This window comes from Labrus bergylta, chromosome 6 (assembly GCF_963930695.1).
Source record: "Labrus bergylta chromosome 6, fLabBer1.1, whole genome shotgun sequence".
Taxonomy (NCBI): domain Eukaryota; kingdom Metazoa; phylum Chordata; class Actinopteri; order Labriformes; family Labridae; genus Labrus; species Labrus bergylta.
The window spans coordinates 14,255,997-14,274,945 of NC_089200.1; the positions used below are offsets into that span (position 1 = coordinate 14,255,997).

The window sequence follows — 18,949 nt, forward strand, 5'->3', positions numbered from 1 at the left end:
GGCCGGTCTTAATCTGTGAAATTGGACGATGTCCCATTTTTTTTCGTGATTCGTGTTATTTTATCGGACAAAGAACACTTTGGATTTCCCGCTGCGTTTAGCTTACGCTCAAGCTGCACCTTCTTGCCCTCCGCCTTTGTTTCATGACAACTCTAGGCGACTCGTCCTGTTTACAGGTCATTGGCGGTGCACAGGGGTGAAGCCGAGTTTGTAATGAGTTGACATTTTGTTTCACATAGGAAACACCTCACTGGAATAAGAACCCACACAGCTGCACAGACCCCAGGAATGTTGGCACATTATCTAACGCCCCCCACTGCCTCACCTTTGTCTTCCTGCCAACTGAAATTAGACTGCTTCACTTTGGCCTTGTTAGAGAGGTCAAGGGGTAAGACTGGACTCCCGACGGTAGATTCAAATGACTTTAGTTTTTTAGTTTCCTAAAACCAAATTTTACCCTCTGAGCAGATTTTTATGAAATCATTCTGAGGGACTGAGTTTATCAAACTACATATTTTTGGTAAGAAAAAATCTCAACTTGTATCAGTTTTATAATAAAACCATAATACATACAAGAAACCAATTTGTACTTTGATGCTTTTAAAAAAAAAAAATAATAATAGCTTAATGTGCCTTTTCGTACATCTTTCCCTCTTAATGGCTGAATTTAAAATTTTCCTAAATTTTAGAGTATTCCGTGCAGTCTCATTCGTTGATTTAATCGTTTGTTTTTAGTGATTATTTTCCTCTTTGACTGACTTCATAGTAAGAATTGTTTCTACTACTCTAAGCTTTGTACTTGGGTGTTCTTTGTTTAAAATGATTCCATCTGTCTATATGCAAAGTAAATAATTGTCTCGTCATATGGTGTATAACTTGAGCGGTAGATAAATTTTAAATGTTTTTGTCGTGGTTTTTTTTTTCCCTCAAATGTTCAAAACAGTTTATTCCTTCACATTTTGACTCTATTAATGATGTAACTATATTGCTGATTTATTTTAAATTGTTACAACTTGTATGGTTTTATTTTTATTTGCATGCAAGAAAAAAACGGAACGTGTAAACTATGTGCTACTGCACTACAAGTTTTCAAAAATATGCAACCAAAAAATTGGACATTTCTGTGATATGATTATATTTTATAGCCACTGCAATTTTATTCATTCATCTGTACTACTCAGTCATTTTACTGCATGTAATTAATTTGGAAATCATGTTTAGGATAGAGAATTTTTAAATTCTGGGAAAAAAAGAATTCGTTGAACAGCAAAAATCCCGCCGAGAGGTAATGTGTTTCCTTCCTGAGATGTAAAATCTTGACAGTTTTCTAAACTACCTCAGTCATTGTGGACACAATAATATAACCCTTTAATGACTTTTCTAAGAAGAGAACCTTTTGAAATTAATTCGCTATATAGAAAGATAAGCAGAAGCTGGGAACAGTTTTTTTTCTATCTTCTTCTTCCTAGTCCTCTCAAACTTCCTCATACATGCTAGACTATTTTCCCTCCGTAAATCAAGGACAGCGGGGAGGACGAGGTGTGATTGCTTTCACACCCAGGAAGTAATCACAGCCAACCTGCCAGAGCTCTGATTAAGACTGATAAATATCGACAAGCAGTTAATGAGATGTCAGGCAGGAACAAGGCCCTTCCCTTCATGCCTACCGACGACGCCGGTGGAGAGTTGGAAAAATGACCTCAACTTGGCAATGTCATGACCGTCTTTCATGAGAGCAAAGCACAAGTTATTAATTATCTTTGAGCAAAATTATCAATAGTGAGGCTGTTTGATTCCCATCGAAGAAATGATGGCCAACAGATGCTTGCTGGGATATTATTCTTCATAATTACTATAGATAAAGTGAGAATGATTATTGTTCATTTTCATTCTGTTCCATAATTCTTTTCCCTCAACGAGTTCAGACACAAACAGAGTCAACAGAACGCGACTGGAGGCAGCTGACTAAAGATTATTAAAAATGTACGCCTTCAATTATTTTTTGCTTATATCAATTAAAGTTCATTATCAAGTCTTGAACAATACAATGCGATTATAAATAGGGACACATAAACATAATTTATGTCTATCATGACCACGATGCCACAGCGTTGTTTTTCTCTGTAAAGTGAACATGCCTGAAGCCTCTCACAAACACCGCTGTGCATAGAACTCAAATAAAGACATGCAAACACAAGCCTGTTAGGTGTCTGCTGAACTATAATGAGGTTATGAGCTCAGTAGGGTGCTGGAAGAAAGTCAATTCATTATCTCACCGAGCATTATGTATATACGGCCGTACGTGTGAGCTCCATTCCCCTCAGCAGCGGGGTAACGTCACAGCAGTTTCATGCTGGGCCATGTGATTTATGCATCATGGAGCTGGCATCGTGCTCTGTTTAAAGTAAATGAGGGCTCTATCTTGATAACAGCAGCCACGAGGACGTCTTATCTTTCCACAGCGGCGTTTTGATGTTCTTGTTCAATGGCCCCGCTTGTACCTGAAGGCCGTCGTACCTCTCACATGTGATAGATTCCCACCAACTGTCCAGCTTTGACCGTGAACTCTAGGTCACCTCATGGCTTTTTCCCGGGCGCAGTCCTGTTGAATATTGTTTCTCTGGCAGACATGCTCAGCCCATCAGACAGAAGTACTGTGCAGCTGCACCCAAACAGCCAACAATAGGATGCTTGTTCTGGGACAGAAAAGGTCGGGTCCCCGTTTTTTGAAGAAGGGGGTGATGTGAACGGGTGGTCAAATATGTCAGGGGTTTTGCAACAGGATAATCCTTCGGGGTTTTTCTGTAAATGGCAGTGATCTTCTGCAGAATATGAATGTATTCAAAAAAGTAAAGACTCATCTTTGTGTTTTAAAATGACTTTTTTACGTATTTTAAGTATAACTAAGGCATAATGAGTATGGTGCCTAGTATGACTACTCTAACAACCCTTTATGTCAGATTTAAGTTTGTTGGAAAAGTTCTTAACAAGAGACAGAAAAGTCAGCACACTACATGTCATTCAAGTTTCCTTTATCTGGGTAAGAGCAGCGTACAATTCAACAACAGAAGCCTTTCAGCACTAGGCCTTCACCAGCGTTGTTAACAAAACATATATTTTTATTTTTTGACTGCTTTTGAGGGCCATGACAAATTGAGATTATTCTGAAAAAAAAAAAAGTTAAATCAAAATCTAGGTTGTAAAAATCGATTCGTGTTAGAAAATGTTGGGGTTGGTGTATAAAAAACCTCTAATTACTCTAATGAAAGATAAGTTTTGATTCGTATTGCCATTACTGACAGCAAAATAATACACAACACCAACATTTATGATGACATATTGACACAGACGACCAGAGGAAATGCAATTTACGGAAAGTTAATGACACATTTTAAAAGGCTTTAGGCATTTCTCATCATGCATCTTGTAATTTTTTTTACTTTTCTTCCATTGAACCTTTAAATAAGAGAAACAAATGCACTCACACACTCACACACACACACACACACACACACACACACACACACACACACACACACACACACACACGTCTTTGTTGAAAGTATTTGCCAATTAGCAAGTAGTGGGGCTGGAGTGGTAATTAGGCTTTCCAGTCGGCTGGTGTCTGTGTACAGCTTAGCTGAGACAGGTCTGAAGCTAAACGCCTCACTATTTGTCCAGCAATTATGTCAGGTCCCCATGTCACAGTACAGACGTGACCAATTAGCTGTGCCAAACCAAAGTGAAAGAGAGGGATTACGGCAGAGGAGATGGGAGAGGATGAAACAGTAGACAGAGGACGGGCTGTGTGGGGACGTTGGCGGGGAGGTTGTGAGAGTGAAGAATAGTCTGCAGGGAATAAAGAGGGAATAAAGGGAGATACAGTTTGGGTTTTGGGGATGAGGCAAAGGAGGGTGTAAGGGAGAGGATTTATTTTTCTTTATTTTGCTGTGTGATCATGTTCTGCATTGATCCTCCTTCTGACAGACACGTGACTTAGACATGCTAATACATATAAATGTATGCTAATGCCCCTCACTGACCGAGTAGGGATGAAGAAATTGATCTTAATTGACGTCTCAATAATTCTCCCTGGCTGTTGTACGACATATTTTGATGAAACAGGCCGGCGTACAATCAATATTCTCCAGCTCGGAGTAATGTGACACAGTGTCAACAGCCGTAGGAAAAGTTTGCAGTGCTCTAGTTCATCTTGGCATGCGTCCATATTTACTTCAACCTGACAGATTACACTCCTGTGTTGAGCAGTGAAGGAGCAACAGCTATCGAGGCTTGTCAAAACAACTCAGAAACTATGAAAGTGTACTCAGTTCGTCTCAGGATACACATAGTAACTGAGGCTATTTCACTTCATTACATTAGGATTTGAGGTTTCTGTGATTCAATTATGGAAAAAATAGACAAGATAGAAGAAAACGGTGAATGAATGATCCTGAAATATTGCCGGACCTTTGTTAGGTGTACAGCCGAGTCCATCATTTGGCAGCAACAATGGAGGATAAGAAGCTGTTAAAGTCAGGGAGATTTAAGATTAAATGTATTCCGTCTGCTGCGGCACAAAAAGAACCCAAATAATCCTCAGATGAAACTTCTCAGAGTGCATCTAGGGGGGAGTGTTTCAAAAATATCTGCTCTACCCAGACACCGAGACCACCCGATGCAAGGCTCTGTATTTAATTGGACAGGGAGAGGGAGAAGAGGCGAGCCAGGGGACAAGCAGAGGGGAGGATGAGGTAGAATCTATGATCTGAGCATCTTTTCTTCCCCCCCGTTTTTTTTATGTTTTTTTTTCATAGCTGGAAAACAAGACTGTTGGCTCAGCGCCTGCAGAGATGAGTGGAGCTCTGATAAATTAGCACGCTTGAAAGACAATACGGGGAGCTTTTGTGTTGCGTGGTCGTGACACAGCTTTACGGAGGATTGCAAACTTTATTATATTTGATTGTGGCAACATGTCTTCAAAACCTGTGAGGCTGAGAGCGAATTGACCCCTTTTTGATAGTTACTTTCGGGGGAATTATATCTTATTTTGATTGTGCTTTTCTTTTTTTTCTAGCTAAATTTGGCAAACTACCTGAGGATGGTGGTGTTTAACTCCTAGAAACAACTTCAATAATGGAATACAACTAAGCCACTGAAGGAGGTTTAGAAATAGATGAACTCTGGGTACCTTCTCCCAAAGATCGATATCCATTCATCAGGTGCCTGTAGCTATGAAGATGAAAGACAGCATAACAAAAAAAATATATATATTTTTTTCCACAGACACTGTTACTCTAAATGTCCTCGGGCTTTTGAAAGGCAGGGGGAATAATGCAACCTCAACCTGCCTGAAACACAACCATCAAATCAGAGGGCTCTGGATGAAAAATGAACGATTCCTGTTTGCAGGTACACTGAGGACATTAATAGAAACACACAGTTAAATCTGGGAGAGTGGTATGTTTATATGAAGCAGATAGTTATCTGGGCTAAGGACTTGCGACGCCTTTTAGCAAGAAAATGTTTTTTATGGTGATTGCAGAAAAACTGCATGAAGTGCTGGTAATGATTAACAGCACAAGATTGCCATAAAAGATAAACAGAGAAAGAGAAAGTTGTTTGTCTTGGGCTGTTACTGGACTGGACAACATGTGTGCAATTAGGAGCTGGCATTCGTAAACCTTGATTCAAAACACAGAATAAACAAAAAAAAACAGTCATGAGATCGGGTCACATTTCTTAAATAATTTAATTGCAAAAGGGTCTTTTAAAAATATTTCTACAAGAATGCATCATTTTTTTAGTAATTTGTTGTGTATGTCTGCACCATTAAATACATCTTAATGCTTTTCAAAGGGGAATTAACAATTGCATTTCTCATCTTAACCCCGCCCACTTCCCACTTCACTATACATGTACAGTACTCGCTAAAACGTCCTTGCATGGAGAGGAGGGGTTTAAAAAAAAAATGACAAAAAACATGTGTGGAGTGAACTTGTTAGAAGACAGTATAAAAGACAAAAAAAGCATATATTTATTCAAAACAGACAACTGAAAAAAAGTTAGGTTGTGTAAGTTAAGGGGTTTTTTGGGGGAGGGGGGGTGCAGGATGCTGTATATTAGTTGTATGATCTGTGGAGGATCTAAAATTGGGGAAGAAAGGTGGAAAGGAATGTTGGGATGGTTTGAATCTTATTGGCACACATACTGTAGAGGTGACCACATCTGACAAAGCCTGAACTCTGTGGATCAAAGTATTTCTGTATAAAATCGCAATCCTTTTTATTTCGCACACACTTGTGCGCACACACACATACACGCCCACACATACACACAAACGTAACGGTCCATCTTCATTTCAGCAGAAGGATGAACACACAAAACACACAAGAGTGCGTTCCTGTGAATGTCGAAAATTAAACACACCCATGGACGTGTTAAAAATCCACTAAGGAGATAAATGGTTCGCTGTTGATGTGGTGGCAGTTTAATCGTTTTAGAATGTGCAACAGTGTCAGTCGAGCTCATCACTCACGGCTGGTTGACTTTGGTGAACACAAATCCAGACCCCAGTGCGCCATGTGCACCTCATCAATAGTTCATGCAAGCTCCAAAGCACTGCCATTTTTCAAGAGTGGGAATGTCTGCCATCTGATTGTGTTTAGCTCCCCATATGCCCCTCCCTCCCCACCCTTCTTTATTTTTATGCTCATCAACGGTGTCTTTTTTTGGTGTCATATGCAACTTTGTAACAGCGGGACTTATCGACTGATTAAATAATTGAGCTGAGTGCAGGGAAAAGTGAATGTATATTCCTGTGAGAGCGGGTAAAAGTGAGCTTCTGATTGCATTAAATCTGCTCTTTTTAGTCATCTCTAAATGCAAACAGAGTCACTGTTTTCTAATCAAAATGCAGTTTTCTTTGGAGGTAAACAAACTAGTTCTGTAGAGCATGTTAAAAAAAAATGTTTTGTTCATGTAACAGGCACTTTCAACGCTTTCTGAGCATGGTGTTGTTTCGAACATCTGAATTGACACTTTGATGAAAAAAATAAAGAAATATGTGACTTATTTCCTGTATAGTTTGAGATCACAACAGTTAGATTACTACTTGGTTGTGCCCTACAACTGTTGCAGGTTAGTAAGACCTTTATGGAGTGTTCTAGGAGGAGTGATAAAGTCTGTATGTTGAATAAGATGAAATATTACAAAGTGGGGAACACATTGTGGGTTTGCATAATATCCTCCATGACTTTTGAAGGGACTTAAAGAGAGGCTGACTATAAAGTAATATGGGAAGACACAAACACCACACTGTCATTACACACCTAACTTAATCATATTTCACATATTGCATTGATCAGCTCCAACCCAAACAATATGGAGTCTCACTGGAAGCTCACAGCCTCATCTTTTAATCCGCTACCTTCAAACACCCCTCAGAGAGAAGCCTAAAGAGTCTGGTCTCCGTGATGCAGCTGCGATCATTTAGGACGAGGGGGCCTGCAGATTTTGTGTGTCTGTCAGCGTGCCGCGGCTGTTGATCCTGCACTGTACTAATCATGCAGCAGCCCGAGCTGAGACAGGATGATTGCAGGCCAGACAGGAAATGAAGAGAGATAATGATAGGTCAGCACGCCGTATGTCTGCACTCGCTGCATGCGCGTATCCTCCCAATGCCAGATTGGCTGCTGCATTAATCAACCTGACAGAAAAAAAGACCAGACCAATGTGTTTCCTCTTCTGACAGGTCTGATTCTCTGATGAGGGAGCCACATCGTATGTGATTGAAATGATTGGCAGGTAGGCTACATCATTCATGGACCTTCCACCTAATGGCTCCTTAACAGTCCTATGTAGGATGGGTTGGGAGGATTCTATTGTTGGATGTGATGGTAAATACTTACAAAAAATGTATGGTAAACCAGGGAGATGCATTTTGGTGGTTAGCAGGAAGTTTAAAGTTGAATGCGATGTACTGGAAGACAATTTGTGACAGCTCAGGGCCTCACAAATGCTATGTTTGTTTAGAATGAGAATGGATTTGGAAGCTTAATAGTCGTTTCAGGTGGCACGCACGCACACACAATTGGACACACCTACACGTACACTCAAACAGCAATGGACGGAGGGCAAAATGGCAACACGTCAATACCAAAATTTAAACCATGAGTGATGTAAATATCTTCTTCTACACCTCCTAACTTCCTTCCTTTCTCTCGCCTCTTTCTTTGCTTTCTGTTAATTTCACTCTGAATCAAACATTTCACAACAGCACTTCCATTTTTGTCAAAACACCATTTTTTTCTTTTGTTATTTATGATATTTTTGTTACAAAACATGTACAGGCTGTTTAGAACAACAACAAAAATACAATATCCAATTAATATGCAATTTCTTTTTGTTTAATAATTATCAATTTATTGGGCAAATCCTCTTGAGAGCTTCTCTTCCCTCTGATTGTTCCAAGTCCATTTCCCCCATATGGCCTACAGTCCATCTGGGTTTTGGTGGGGTGAGGGGGGGGGGGGGCTGGATGGGGGTTAACAGGTGAGGTACAAATAAATACATTGGGCAGGTTGTCAAAAAATTAAACCAAGAAAATGCATTATTTCTAAATCCAGATAATAGTAAGTAGAAAGTAAGGTGTCCGTCAAGGTGTCTCTGTTTCTGCATGAAGCATATATATATAATTTTATATATATATGTAGGTTCTTCCAAAGTTCATTTTTTGGATTCAATAAAAAAGGTTTAACAGTTGTCCACAGAATATAGCGTAATTGTTTCAGATATATTTGCTCCTTGTCACTGTTCAGTTCATGCGTTAACTCTCCACGGTGGCAAATAGCGGAAGCCGTATTGTACAGTATACTCGTGTGCAACTTGACACCCGCACTTCCAAGCACACCTAATCACACATATACTCACACATGCGCACGCACGCACACACACACGTACAAAAAAAAACACGCGTAAAGGCCAAGTGGTCTTTCTCTAGTGTTGCCACAGTCCTTGTTTCCACTTCATCACAGAAAGTGTCCAGTGGGGGGTGGGGTGGGGGGGTGGGGGCTTCTCAGATATGACCGGCCATGTTCAGACCACAATATCTCCCAAATATGTGTAAGAAAAGCTTAAAAATGAAGGGGGAAAAAAATGCTGTGTGGACAAACAGAAATCAAACTTTTTTTTTTTTTTTTTATGTGTAACACACAGTTGATGAGCAGGTGAACCCAAGCTGTGAAACGATCCTTGGTCAGGTCAGGGTGAAGAGGTCTGGTGACCTTTTGAGGACTCTGCAGCACAAAACAAGTGTCCAAAAATGTGGCTGCCCTCTTTTGACCTTTCTGACCTCTGTCACCCTCCTGATGATCATTTTTCCTCCTCCACCGCCTCCCCCTTTCTCCAGCAAGTGCCCTTAAAGATAACACACCTTCAATATGAAGATGGAGAACGACACACGTGTGCACAGTAAGATATCAGGGAAAGAATCGTCCTCTTTTTTCCTGTGGGTCCAAGACACCGTCCTTTTTTTTTTTTTTTGTTTATCCACTTTTTCACAGCAGGATGTCTATTCTTGACTTTGTCCATCAAAGCTGGGTAGAGAGGTGTAGGGGAGGGACTCTAGCACGAGGATAGAAGTGTGTCACTTCAGTTACAGGGCTAAGGCCAACCTCACTAAAAACACACATGCATGCAAACGTCAACCCACACCAGAGCTGGTGAGGCACGCATGGGATATAAAGGGGGGGTTAACTCCTCTTCTTCTTCTTCTTCTTTCAAAAACACACAAAATCTGATTGGATGGTAAAAGAAACAATGCTGAATTATAAAAAAAAAAGCAGAGGAAAAATGGAAGTGGTAGTGACATAAAGAAAAATACAAGTCAGAGGCACTGCAAGCCAGTTTCGAAGCGTCTAATTGGCAGAGTTGGGGGTCAGGCAGCTAGGGTTTTCCAATGGCTCTCTCTTGCACTGTTCCTCTCCCCCCCTTTTTTTCCTGTCTGGCTGTCCTTTTTTCAACTGCATCAGTGTGTGTGTCCAGCCGCTCACACCTGGACAGGAAGTGTTTGGTTCATCTGTAGTCTCATGTCCTGAATGCTACCAAGAATCTTCTTCTGATGGCCGGCCAGCGTCACCCCTATCCGCAGCAAGTCCCTGTGGTTGGGAGTAAAAAAAAAAAAAGAGGAAGAAAATGAGAACAGATGGCTCAGTTATCAAACAAAAAAAAAAAAGTAGTTAAACAGGACTTGTCAGCGCACATTTCACTTTTCATTCAAAAGTAAACACACCGACAGGTGGGAAGAGGGACAGAGAAGCAGGCGGGCAATCACCTATAAAATGTCTAACAGTGGGTCAGTCAACAAAATGTGGAGTCTCATCCAGTGAATGTCGCGCTTCACGTAACATACTTCTGTTGCCCGACAGGTGGGCGAGAGAAGGGGAGTCACAGAGCCATCATGCGATAGTTAATGATTTAAGAGGACAATTTGCTACTGTTCAGCGGCTGGCAAACTTCACAGTGTTCACATCAGCCTACCACAAATACTAAATGCTAGATACTAGTATCTAGTACTAGTATGGAGGCCATCTTTCATGCTTTGGAACTTCTCTGTGAAATCAGCTTAAACGTAACACTAGCACAACATTCCTCAATGCTCGAACGCATCCAAGAAAAACATAAAGCAGAGAAAGAGCGTAAATTAGTCTTGTAGCCGAGGGCTAACACAAGCTACAGTGCGATTTTTAGTGTGTATAAAGGACTTTAACCTCAGCGTGAGGGTTCAGTGGGAATTCCCAAACATACATTACTACATCTTCCGAGAGGCCTGGCAGGAACGCACCTGCTTTGGCCATAATTTCCCAGAATAATCTAATCGTCATGGCCATGTTGGTTTAACACCACAGTAATACAATGTGACCCTCACTTCTCTGCCTACATGTTTGATTTCCCTAGTTGATAGCTGAAAGAAAAGGACGGCGTCTGGGGCTGTGATTAGCTGACCACTGGGGCTCTGCAAAAGTGTGTGTCCTCTCTGTTTAGTCACACACACACACACACACACACAAATACTGGATAATCTAATATTACACACAGACGGCATACACTCTGCTTGTCTCAATGACTTTGTGGCCCAATCTATTGTCGTACAAATGTGTGCACCTCAACACACACACACATGAGTGCATGAAAGCACACACAATTCCCCACTTCTCATCCATCCCCTCTGAAGCTAAATCAGGGTGCATCACGGCAATTTCTCACAAATAAATGATGTTTTTCTGTTTTTTCATATTTCGCTTTCCCCATCAGTGCAGCAATGGAGGATGAAATGATAATAAATGGACACCATTAGAGGAATTACTGGCCATTAAGGGCAACAGAGAGCCACACTACACCACACCTGTCAGCCTGGCCAAATTGAAACAAATTACCACCTCCTCCATCGCCTATTATGCCGCTAATGAAGATAATTTATTTATCATTATAATCCTAATTCATTTATTTGATCATCACTAGCCTCCGATTTCCATGATTTCCATTACATCATATCCTGTTAGTAAACACAGCAGAAGATGGGTGAGTGGTCAAGGTTAACTGGGGAACGTAGGAAAGGAAGCGGATTTAAGTGCTTTCCAACAAATCCCTGCTTTAATAATGTTAAATGGGGGGAGGGTGTGTTGATTTTTAATCTGTTGTGGTCGCTTCTGAAGAAGATGGTTGTTGCAAGTTCCCACCTGATTACTTTTTCAGAAACTTCCTGATTGGTCAATCACAAACCAAATTACAGGAAGAGCAAGTAGGATTTGGGTCTTTCCTGTTTTGCACCATGCCATCATTTCTTGTCATGTCTACTCTCTACATCATTTTTGTTGCAAAACAATCCCACATTTTTAAATTTAAAACTACTGTTATCAATACAATAAAATGTGTACATAGTACTGAGACACTCGAGTGTAAGGAATATTTGTTTACATTTCTGTCATAGTTTTTATCCAAAGCACTTATCCGCCAAATGTATAAAAAAAAAGTAAAAAAGTAAGATATGTGTATTTATCTCCTTTAAGGTTGTCATTTGATATCTGAGCCCAATCACAGTCCCTTTTCCACATCTCAAAAAGTTTAATTTAGCCACATGACGGTCTTTATTCCCTGAAGGTCAATTTTTACAACACTAATTTGACTCTCAAACTCAGCCCAGTCAATCACTGCGGGCTTGATTAACTGAATCCACTCCCTCTCCACTCACTCTGCCGTCATCTGGGCCACCAGGTCAAAGGAAGCAAATCCAGCGTTGACGAAGTTGTCACGGTAGCGGCTCATCTTGATGGCATCCAGCCAGTCCCCCACAGTGGTGAAAGTGGTATAGTCTGGCACACAGCGGTCAAGCAAGGGCTGGGATACCCTACATTGGAGATCGGGGGGGGAGGAAGAGAAACAGAGAGAGAGAGAGAGGGTTAAGGTCGTCACTCTACTGCCTCTAATGGCTCAACCTCATCCCCGAATGCACCCCGCTGAGCGCCACCTCTCCATCTCTCCACCTCTCCATCTCTCCACCTCTCCACCTCTCCTCCTCTCCTCTCTTCTCTTCCACATGTAAAGAGTTCTGTGCAGGGGTGGGGTGGGGGCATATTTGGGGGGGGGGAGCTTTTATGATTGTGGAGAGACTGGCTGGAGGCTTGGGTGGTGGATGCTGGTGCTGCAGCTGGTGAGGCTTGGGAGATGTTTTCATAGAACAGATGTCAAATCTGTTCTTAATCGATGAGTCAGCAAGTTGTTATTTACAAGGCTCCAAATTACACTGATGTTGAGAAACTACATTTTGTAATAATTGCTGTTAATAAAACAACAGGTTTCACAGTAAACATGTGGGCATATTCTTAGTCAAGCATGCATTTGATTAGCAGCATCTGTGACTCAATGAATGCTAAATGTCAAACGTTTAAGGACATTTCTGTGGAATGGAACAGTGATGGAATGGTAATATCTGTTTTTGGTTTATGTTCCTCCTATTGCAAAAAAAAAAAACCCACCACAGAATGAAATGGTTTTATGGAGTTGCGCTTCAAAACCATTTATAAATCTGGTCTAAATCTGATTCAAGAAAATTGGATTCCATTTGTTTTTTCTTGTCAACTCATATCAGATTTGGGCCACAGGAACCAACCTTGTAGGTTATATAGTATGATGCTCTATAGAACAAAGTCTTTGCATTTGGACTACATTGTCTCATTGATTTGAATTATGCATATTGCTTTTAGAACATCATCATTAGAACATGTCTGACAGTCCCTGTGTGGTTAGCAAGGTAGGACTTACTCGTGGCTTTGCTGATGCTGGCAACACATGGAAGGAGTGTTTAACTGTGTTCATATTAATATGCTGTGTTTAAAGGGTGAATGTGAGTGTGTTTGTATTCCTGAAAATGTGTTTTGCATGTTCCTGAGCACCTGTTGACAACCCCAATAGGCCTTTCTTAAGAAAAAGCAAACCTCCTGTTCTGATCAATGCTGTAGATAGAGAGGCCACCTTGGGAGTTTTAATAAAACTGGTCTACAACTCAGAGTGAAGTGGAGCGGATGAAGAAGAGTGGAGGTGGAGGTGGAGGGGGAAGGTAGGGAGGTGAAGGAGGAGAAACAGATGAGGGAGCAGGCAAACTGAAAGAGCACCACTGTCTTCCCTCCTCTCTGCTCGGCTGATCCCTGTCATCCTTTTTGATGGCATTAGATTCATTAACAATTAAAAGAGGAATGGAGAGAGAAAAGAGGGAGAAAAGAGGAAAAAGGCATGGAGAGGGGAGTTAATAACAGTGATACAGAGGCTCCATTGAGTGGTGTAGATGGAGTGATTTTTAATAAGGCCTGCGCTTTGGAGCCCAAGGCCTCGGGCCGTCGTTAACACCAGACTCTGGCTTCTCTTAATGGAGTATTGTTAGTGTTCCCTCTCTAAAGCTGGCTTCAAAAAAGGTCCACGCTGTAGCTGGCCAGATGTGAGCCACAGGCAGAAATGGCAGGAAAGCTGGGTAATTTTGTTCAATAGCTAGTGAAACAGTTAAAGGCCAAGCCTGGTTCAAGGTCAATGGTTGGGACTTTTGCAGTTTCACCAGGTCTTGTTCAAGTAATTTGGGTTTTTAAGAAGGCAGGAAAGAGGATGTGATTCAATTTTAAATGTTGACTTTTGCAATTACAACTGAGATTCAACAGTTAAAATAAATATAGAAATTACTTTTAACAACGGAGGCCTAACATTAATTTCTCATGACACTTTAATCCTACGATGCAACAATACAGCCATGCCAAGAACAAAACCGCCAAATGACTTTTTATGCCAGACAGTGTCATCTCACCTCCAGCCATCCTTCAGTGGCAACCACGATGACAGTCTCATCTCTCACTCTTCCCTTGTTAGGTTTGTTCGGCAGGAGGCCACCTCTCTGCTGGCCCGTTTAAAATCTCGTTAGTGGCTAATTAAAAGGCGCTCCCAACTTTTTTTTTTTTTTTTTGCATCGCCCTAATCGAGCTAATTAACCGCAAGCTTAATCTTCCAAGAATGTCACTTAGGTGGCCAACCGAGACCCTGGTTTCCCCCATGAGCCCAAACCAGGATTGTCTGCGGCCCTCCCTTAAGACAGAAAGACCCTGTTGCAGGGACAGATAGGTAGGTCAACCCCCTCCTCCCCTCCCCATCGCTCCAACTCTGCCAACCTCTATCCTCCGAATTCTTTCCAAGAAACAGGTTGCAGAGAGAGGGAGAGCAGCTAAATGTAGATGTGACATCATTGATTGAGCTCCCAGTTGGCAGGGGAGTTGCTTTAAGGGCTTTATTGAGCCATGGTAATTTGGATTTGCATAATGGCCCGGGCTGCATTTGTGAGAACTAGAGAGTTGCATGCGAAAGAAATCTGCACTTTAAGTTGTTACTAGTGTTACAGCTGAGTCAGAGTGGCTCACACCCGCCTTATAAACTTGGATAAGGAATGTTTGCACACTGGAAATCATTACTGCCAAATAAAATGGCTCGGCCAGTACTCTTGTGGCTAAAAAGTCAAGTGTATTCTTATGATTAACTAATGACCTTTTACTGCAATCCATCAAGTCAGTCCTGCAGGTCTACTCCAATGTATCACTTAAGAAAACCAGAGAAGATATTTAGAAAACCGGCACAAGTATTCAAATTATACATAATTGGACATCATTGCCCTTTAGGAAATTCCTTCCATCCATCCATCCATTATCTATACCGCTTGTCCCATTCGGGGTCACGGGGGAGGATGGGAACCGATCCTAGCTGACATTGGGCGAGAGGCAGGTTACACCCTGAACTGGTTGCCAGTCAATCACAGCGCTGACATACAGAGACAGACTTTCATGCTCACTCCTACTGGCAAATAGGGGTCACCAATTCACCATATGGGAACCCATGCATGAAAGAACATGAAAACTCCACACAGAAAGTCTCTGTATGATGGGGGATTCAAACCAGGAGCCTTCTTAATGTGAGGCAACAGCACTAATCACTGCACCACCGTGCAGGCCTGCTTTAGGAAAATCTTTCAATGAAACTTAATGAGGTAGCCAATGAATGAGGTTCAAAGTTAAACTCTACTTTCACTACTATAAGCTCCAACCAGCACAGATAGGACATGGCATTTGCTTTTATCTTTGTCGAACAGGAACTTCTGTTACTGAATGTGACCAACATGTTTTTGTATCACCATGTTCCAACTTACCCAGTGGACTGTGCGCTGTTGGTGACCACCTTGAGGCTGGCAGCATTACGAATAAGCTTATCCAGCGTGGCCACAATCTGGGTGAATTTGGGTCGCAGGTTCCTCTCTTTCACCCAGCAGTCCAACATGAGCTGATGCAGGGCCGTTGGGCAGTCCATGGGTGGGGGCAGTCGATAGTCCTGCTCCACAGCATTTATAACCTGGGGAAGGACGGCAAGGAAATCACAATCACTTCTAATCTCAAAGATTGGTGTAGAGGGAGGAGGAACAATACAACGTGAGTGATGGGTCAATAAAAAGATCAGGTGAGTAGTGCCAGCAGCGGGTGGATGAGGAAAATGATGAGAGTGTCAGCGATAAATAGGAAAAAAGGCTTTAGGGAAAGCATTGAAATAAAAGCTGAAATTGCTTTAAGACATTGAGGATCTATTACAATTTTAAATGTCTACATTAATTATCTTGAAATGCAAAATGCTACTTCTCATGAATTTTTCAACAGAACAACTTTTTTTTTTCTTATTATTTGCAAGTGTGAATATATCACATGACACACAAAAAAAACCTTATATCTGCTTACATCTTGATTGCTCATGTCCCAGTACGGCCGCTCGCCGTACGACATTACTTCCCACATGACAATGCCGTAGCTCCACACGTCGCTGGCTGAGGTGAACTTCCTGTAGGCAATCGCCTCGGGAGCCGTCCAGCGAATGGGGATCTTTCCTCCCTGTGGATATGCGAATGAGTAGGTGAGCATGAAATACTGGAAGGATGGAGCACAAACACAGTCACACACATACAAGAGGAAGAGAGAGGGTGAGAAAAAAAACACAAGTCTAAGGGAAATGTTGATGCACAACACGTGGGTGCATGCAACCCAAACACCACATACACACAAGGTTAGTGACACACAGTTACAGGAAATGATATGTACAAACAAGTGAGGCTGTAATATTTAATGTGCTACTAATTGTATTTTTTAACATCAATATATCATCATATAATAATTCAGAAAACAGATTAAACTTAAGGCAAGCTGACTGAACTCTCATGGTAGCCTGACATTAGATAACACAGTAACCAACACGTATCATTTGGATGTAACTAGAACCGCCATCCAGTCAATACTGATGTGATTGTGGAGTCAGCTGGATTCCTGTCTGAATATCCATCTGCCTGAGGTCATCAAACACGAGCTTGCAGACTCTTGTGGTTCCCACGATTATCTCATGTTAACAGTGTTTGAAGTAAGAATACGCTTCCCAGCTAACACCATCGCTTTCCATCGCTTTTTATTTAACAGAATAGACGAGTTGGAAAAATCTTTCACTCCACCTAAATGACCTGTTTTATGGTAGGTCGATGTGGCATATTCAAAACACTGTGGCAGATTTGTATTGGATGAAGAGACACCTTTTCCTGTTTTAAAAGTCAACACACTCAGAGGATTCAAACTACATGTCTTTGTACAGGTCTCAGGAGTATGTGTGTCTGTCTAAAGCTAACGTTCATGTTTATTGATGACAATCCAACTTTGCCTTTGTGCATTTACCTCATTAATTCATAACAGAAAGTCCATTCATTTGTCAGCTAAGTATCTTGAGCCATATCTTTTTATAGTTACAAACAGCAACATGTGCAGGAAATCATTTTGCATTTACAAGTGTCAAAAATGATCTCCTTAGAAAATATTTATCTGTTCCAAAAAATTCCATAATTTCTAAATTAAGCACAAATTCAGCTGAACTATATTTTTGTGTTGATCGACTTTTACAAATGTTCAAAGCGTTACATCCTAAGTGAGAATATAACGATTAGGACATTTGGGAACTGATTTGACACTGAACTATTTTTGTAAAATAGTTAGTAAAACTACTACAGTAATATAGTTATGATGTATTGATGTTAAAACATTACATGTAGCACTGTTAAACATTGATTTCGAACACAAGTACACTGACACAAAAATACAAACACACACACACACACATGTTTTTATGCCGGACTCACCAGGGAGCTGGTGTAAGTGGGGTCTGTTGCGTCATCCTCGAGGAAACGCGACAGGCCGAAGTCAGACACCTTACACACCAGATTACTGTTGACTAAGATGTTTCGGGCAGCCAAGTCTCTGTGCACGTAGTTCATGTCTGACAGATACTTCATGCCTGCTGCGATACCACGCAACATGCCAACCAGCTGGATCACTGTGAACTGCCCGTCATTGAGCTGGCAAAGTTAGAGAGAGAATGGCAGGGATAAATTGGACTGTAGATCAAGGTTGAATGTTCAAAGGAACGAATATTTACGTTTGTACCCTTTTTACCTTTATTTGTCCTACCTGTCTTTCTGTTTTCAGTATCTCTAAGAATACTTTCAAATGTCCTCTTACATCACACAGTTAAGTCTTTTTCAGCTTTATCTAAACATTCTCCATTCATCCCTTCTCTATAGCTATTCATCAGTCTCCTTTTTATAGCATACAAAGTATTGTGTGACTCTGACATCGTGATTCATGCAGTATGAGAGCTTTGTAAATGTCATCAATTTCCTGAATGCATTTATTCTTTATAATCTCTGCAGCAGCGCTTAAGCAGACCTTATAAGGTTTAGATGACTAAAAACTATCAAGCAGATTTAGATGGTATTATTAGCTGGATAGAGCTTTATTGATAAAATTTGAAAATACATGTTTTATCACGACTTGATCATTTTGGAGATTCTTTTTTTTTTCCTCTTTTTAATTTGCTCTTACCCTTAAGAAAGAGTCCAGCGCTCCATTCTCCATGAACTCAGTCACAATCATCACCGGCCGACTCTTGGTGACCACACCTTCCAGACGGATGATGTTGGGGTGATCAAACTGGCCCATGATGGAAGCCTCAGACAGGAAGTCTCGCCTCTGCCGGTCAGTGTAGCCCACCTTGAGAGTCTTGATAGCAACGATGATCTCTCGGCGCCCAGGCAGCTTTAGGCGACCGCGGCACACCTCGCCAAACTCTCCTGCGAGAGCCAAGGTGAGACGGCAAGAGAAACAGAAAAAAAAGAGGAATAGGAGAGATGGAAGGAGAGTGAGAGTAAGAGGGAGGGGAGAGAGGCATGACGGAAGAGTGGAGGAGAGTGGGGGGAAAGAGGGGAGAGGGTACAGTTAACTGGTTAGAACCAAGGAGTCAGGGAAGGGTAGCAGGGAAGTGGGACAGGGGGGACTGCAAGAGAAGCCAG

At 41.4% G+C, this 18,949-nt stretch overlaps 1 protein-coding gene across 12 annotated transcripts in view; it reads right to left on the reverse strand.

Moving 5' to 3' along the window:
• Window positions 1–5,733: 5,733 nt before the first annotated feature.
• Window positions 5,734–18,949, reverse strand: part of LOC109996627 (ephrin type-B receptor 3) — a 60,128-nt gene continuing 46,912 nt past the window's right edge. For 5 of the 12 annotated variants that reach the window (XM_065955794.1, XM_065955795.1, XM_065955793.1 and 2 more), the window contains exons 11-16: window positions 18,483–18,730; window positions 17,741–17,956; window positions 16,308–16,493; window positions 15,731–15,930; window positions 12,251–12,406; window positions 5,734–10,157 (exon numbers count right to left, since the gene is read on the reverse strand). In XM_065955794.1, coding sequence (XP_065811866.1) covers window positions 10,049–10,157; window positions 12,251–12,406; window positions 15,731–15,930; window positions 16,308–16,493; window positions 17,741–17,956; window positions 18,483–18,730 — 1,115 coding nt within the window. In that variant the 3' untranslated portion in view covers window positions 5,734–10,048. The remainder of the gene's footprint in view (window positions 10,158–12,250; window positions 12,407–15,730; window positions 15,931–16,307; window positions 16,494–17,740; window positions 17,957–18,482; window positions 18,731–18,949) is intronic. The other 7 variants (XM_020650855.3, XM_020650856.3, XM_020650861.3 and 4 more) reach the window with 3 other exon arrangements.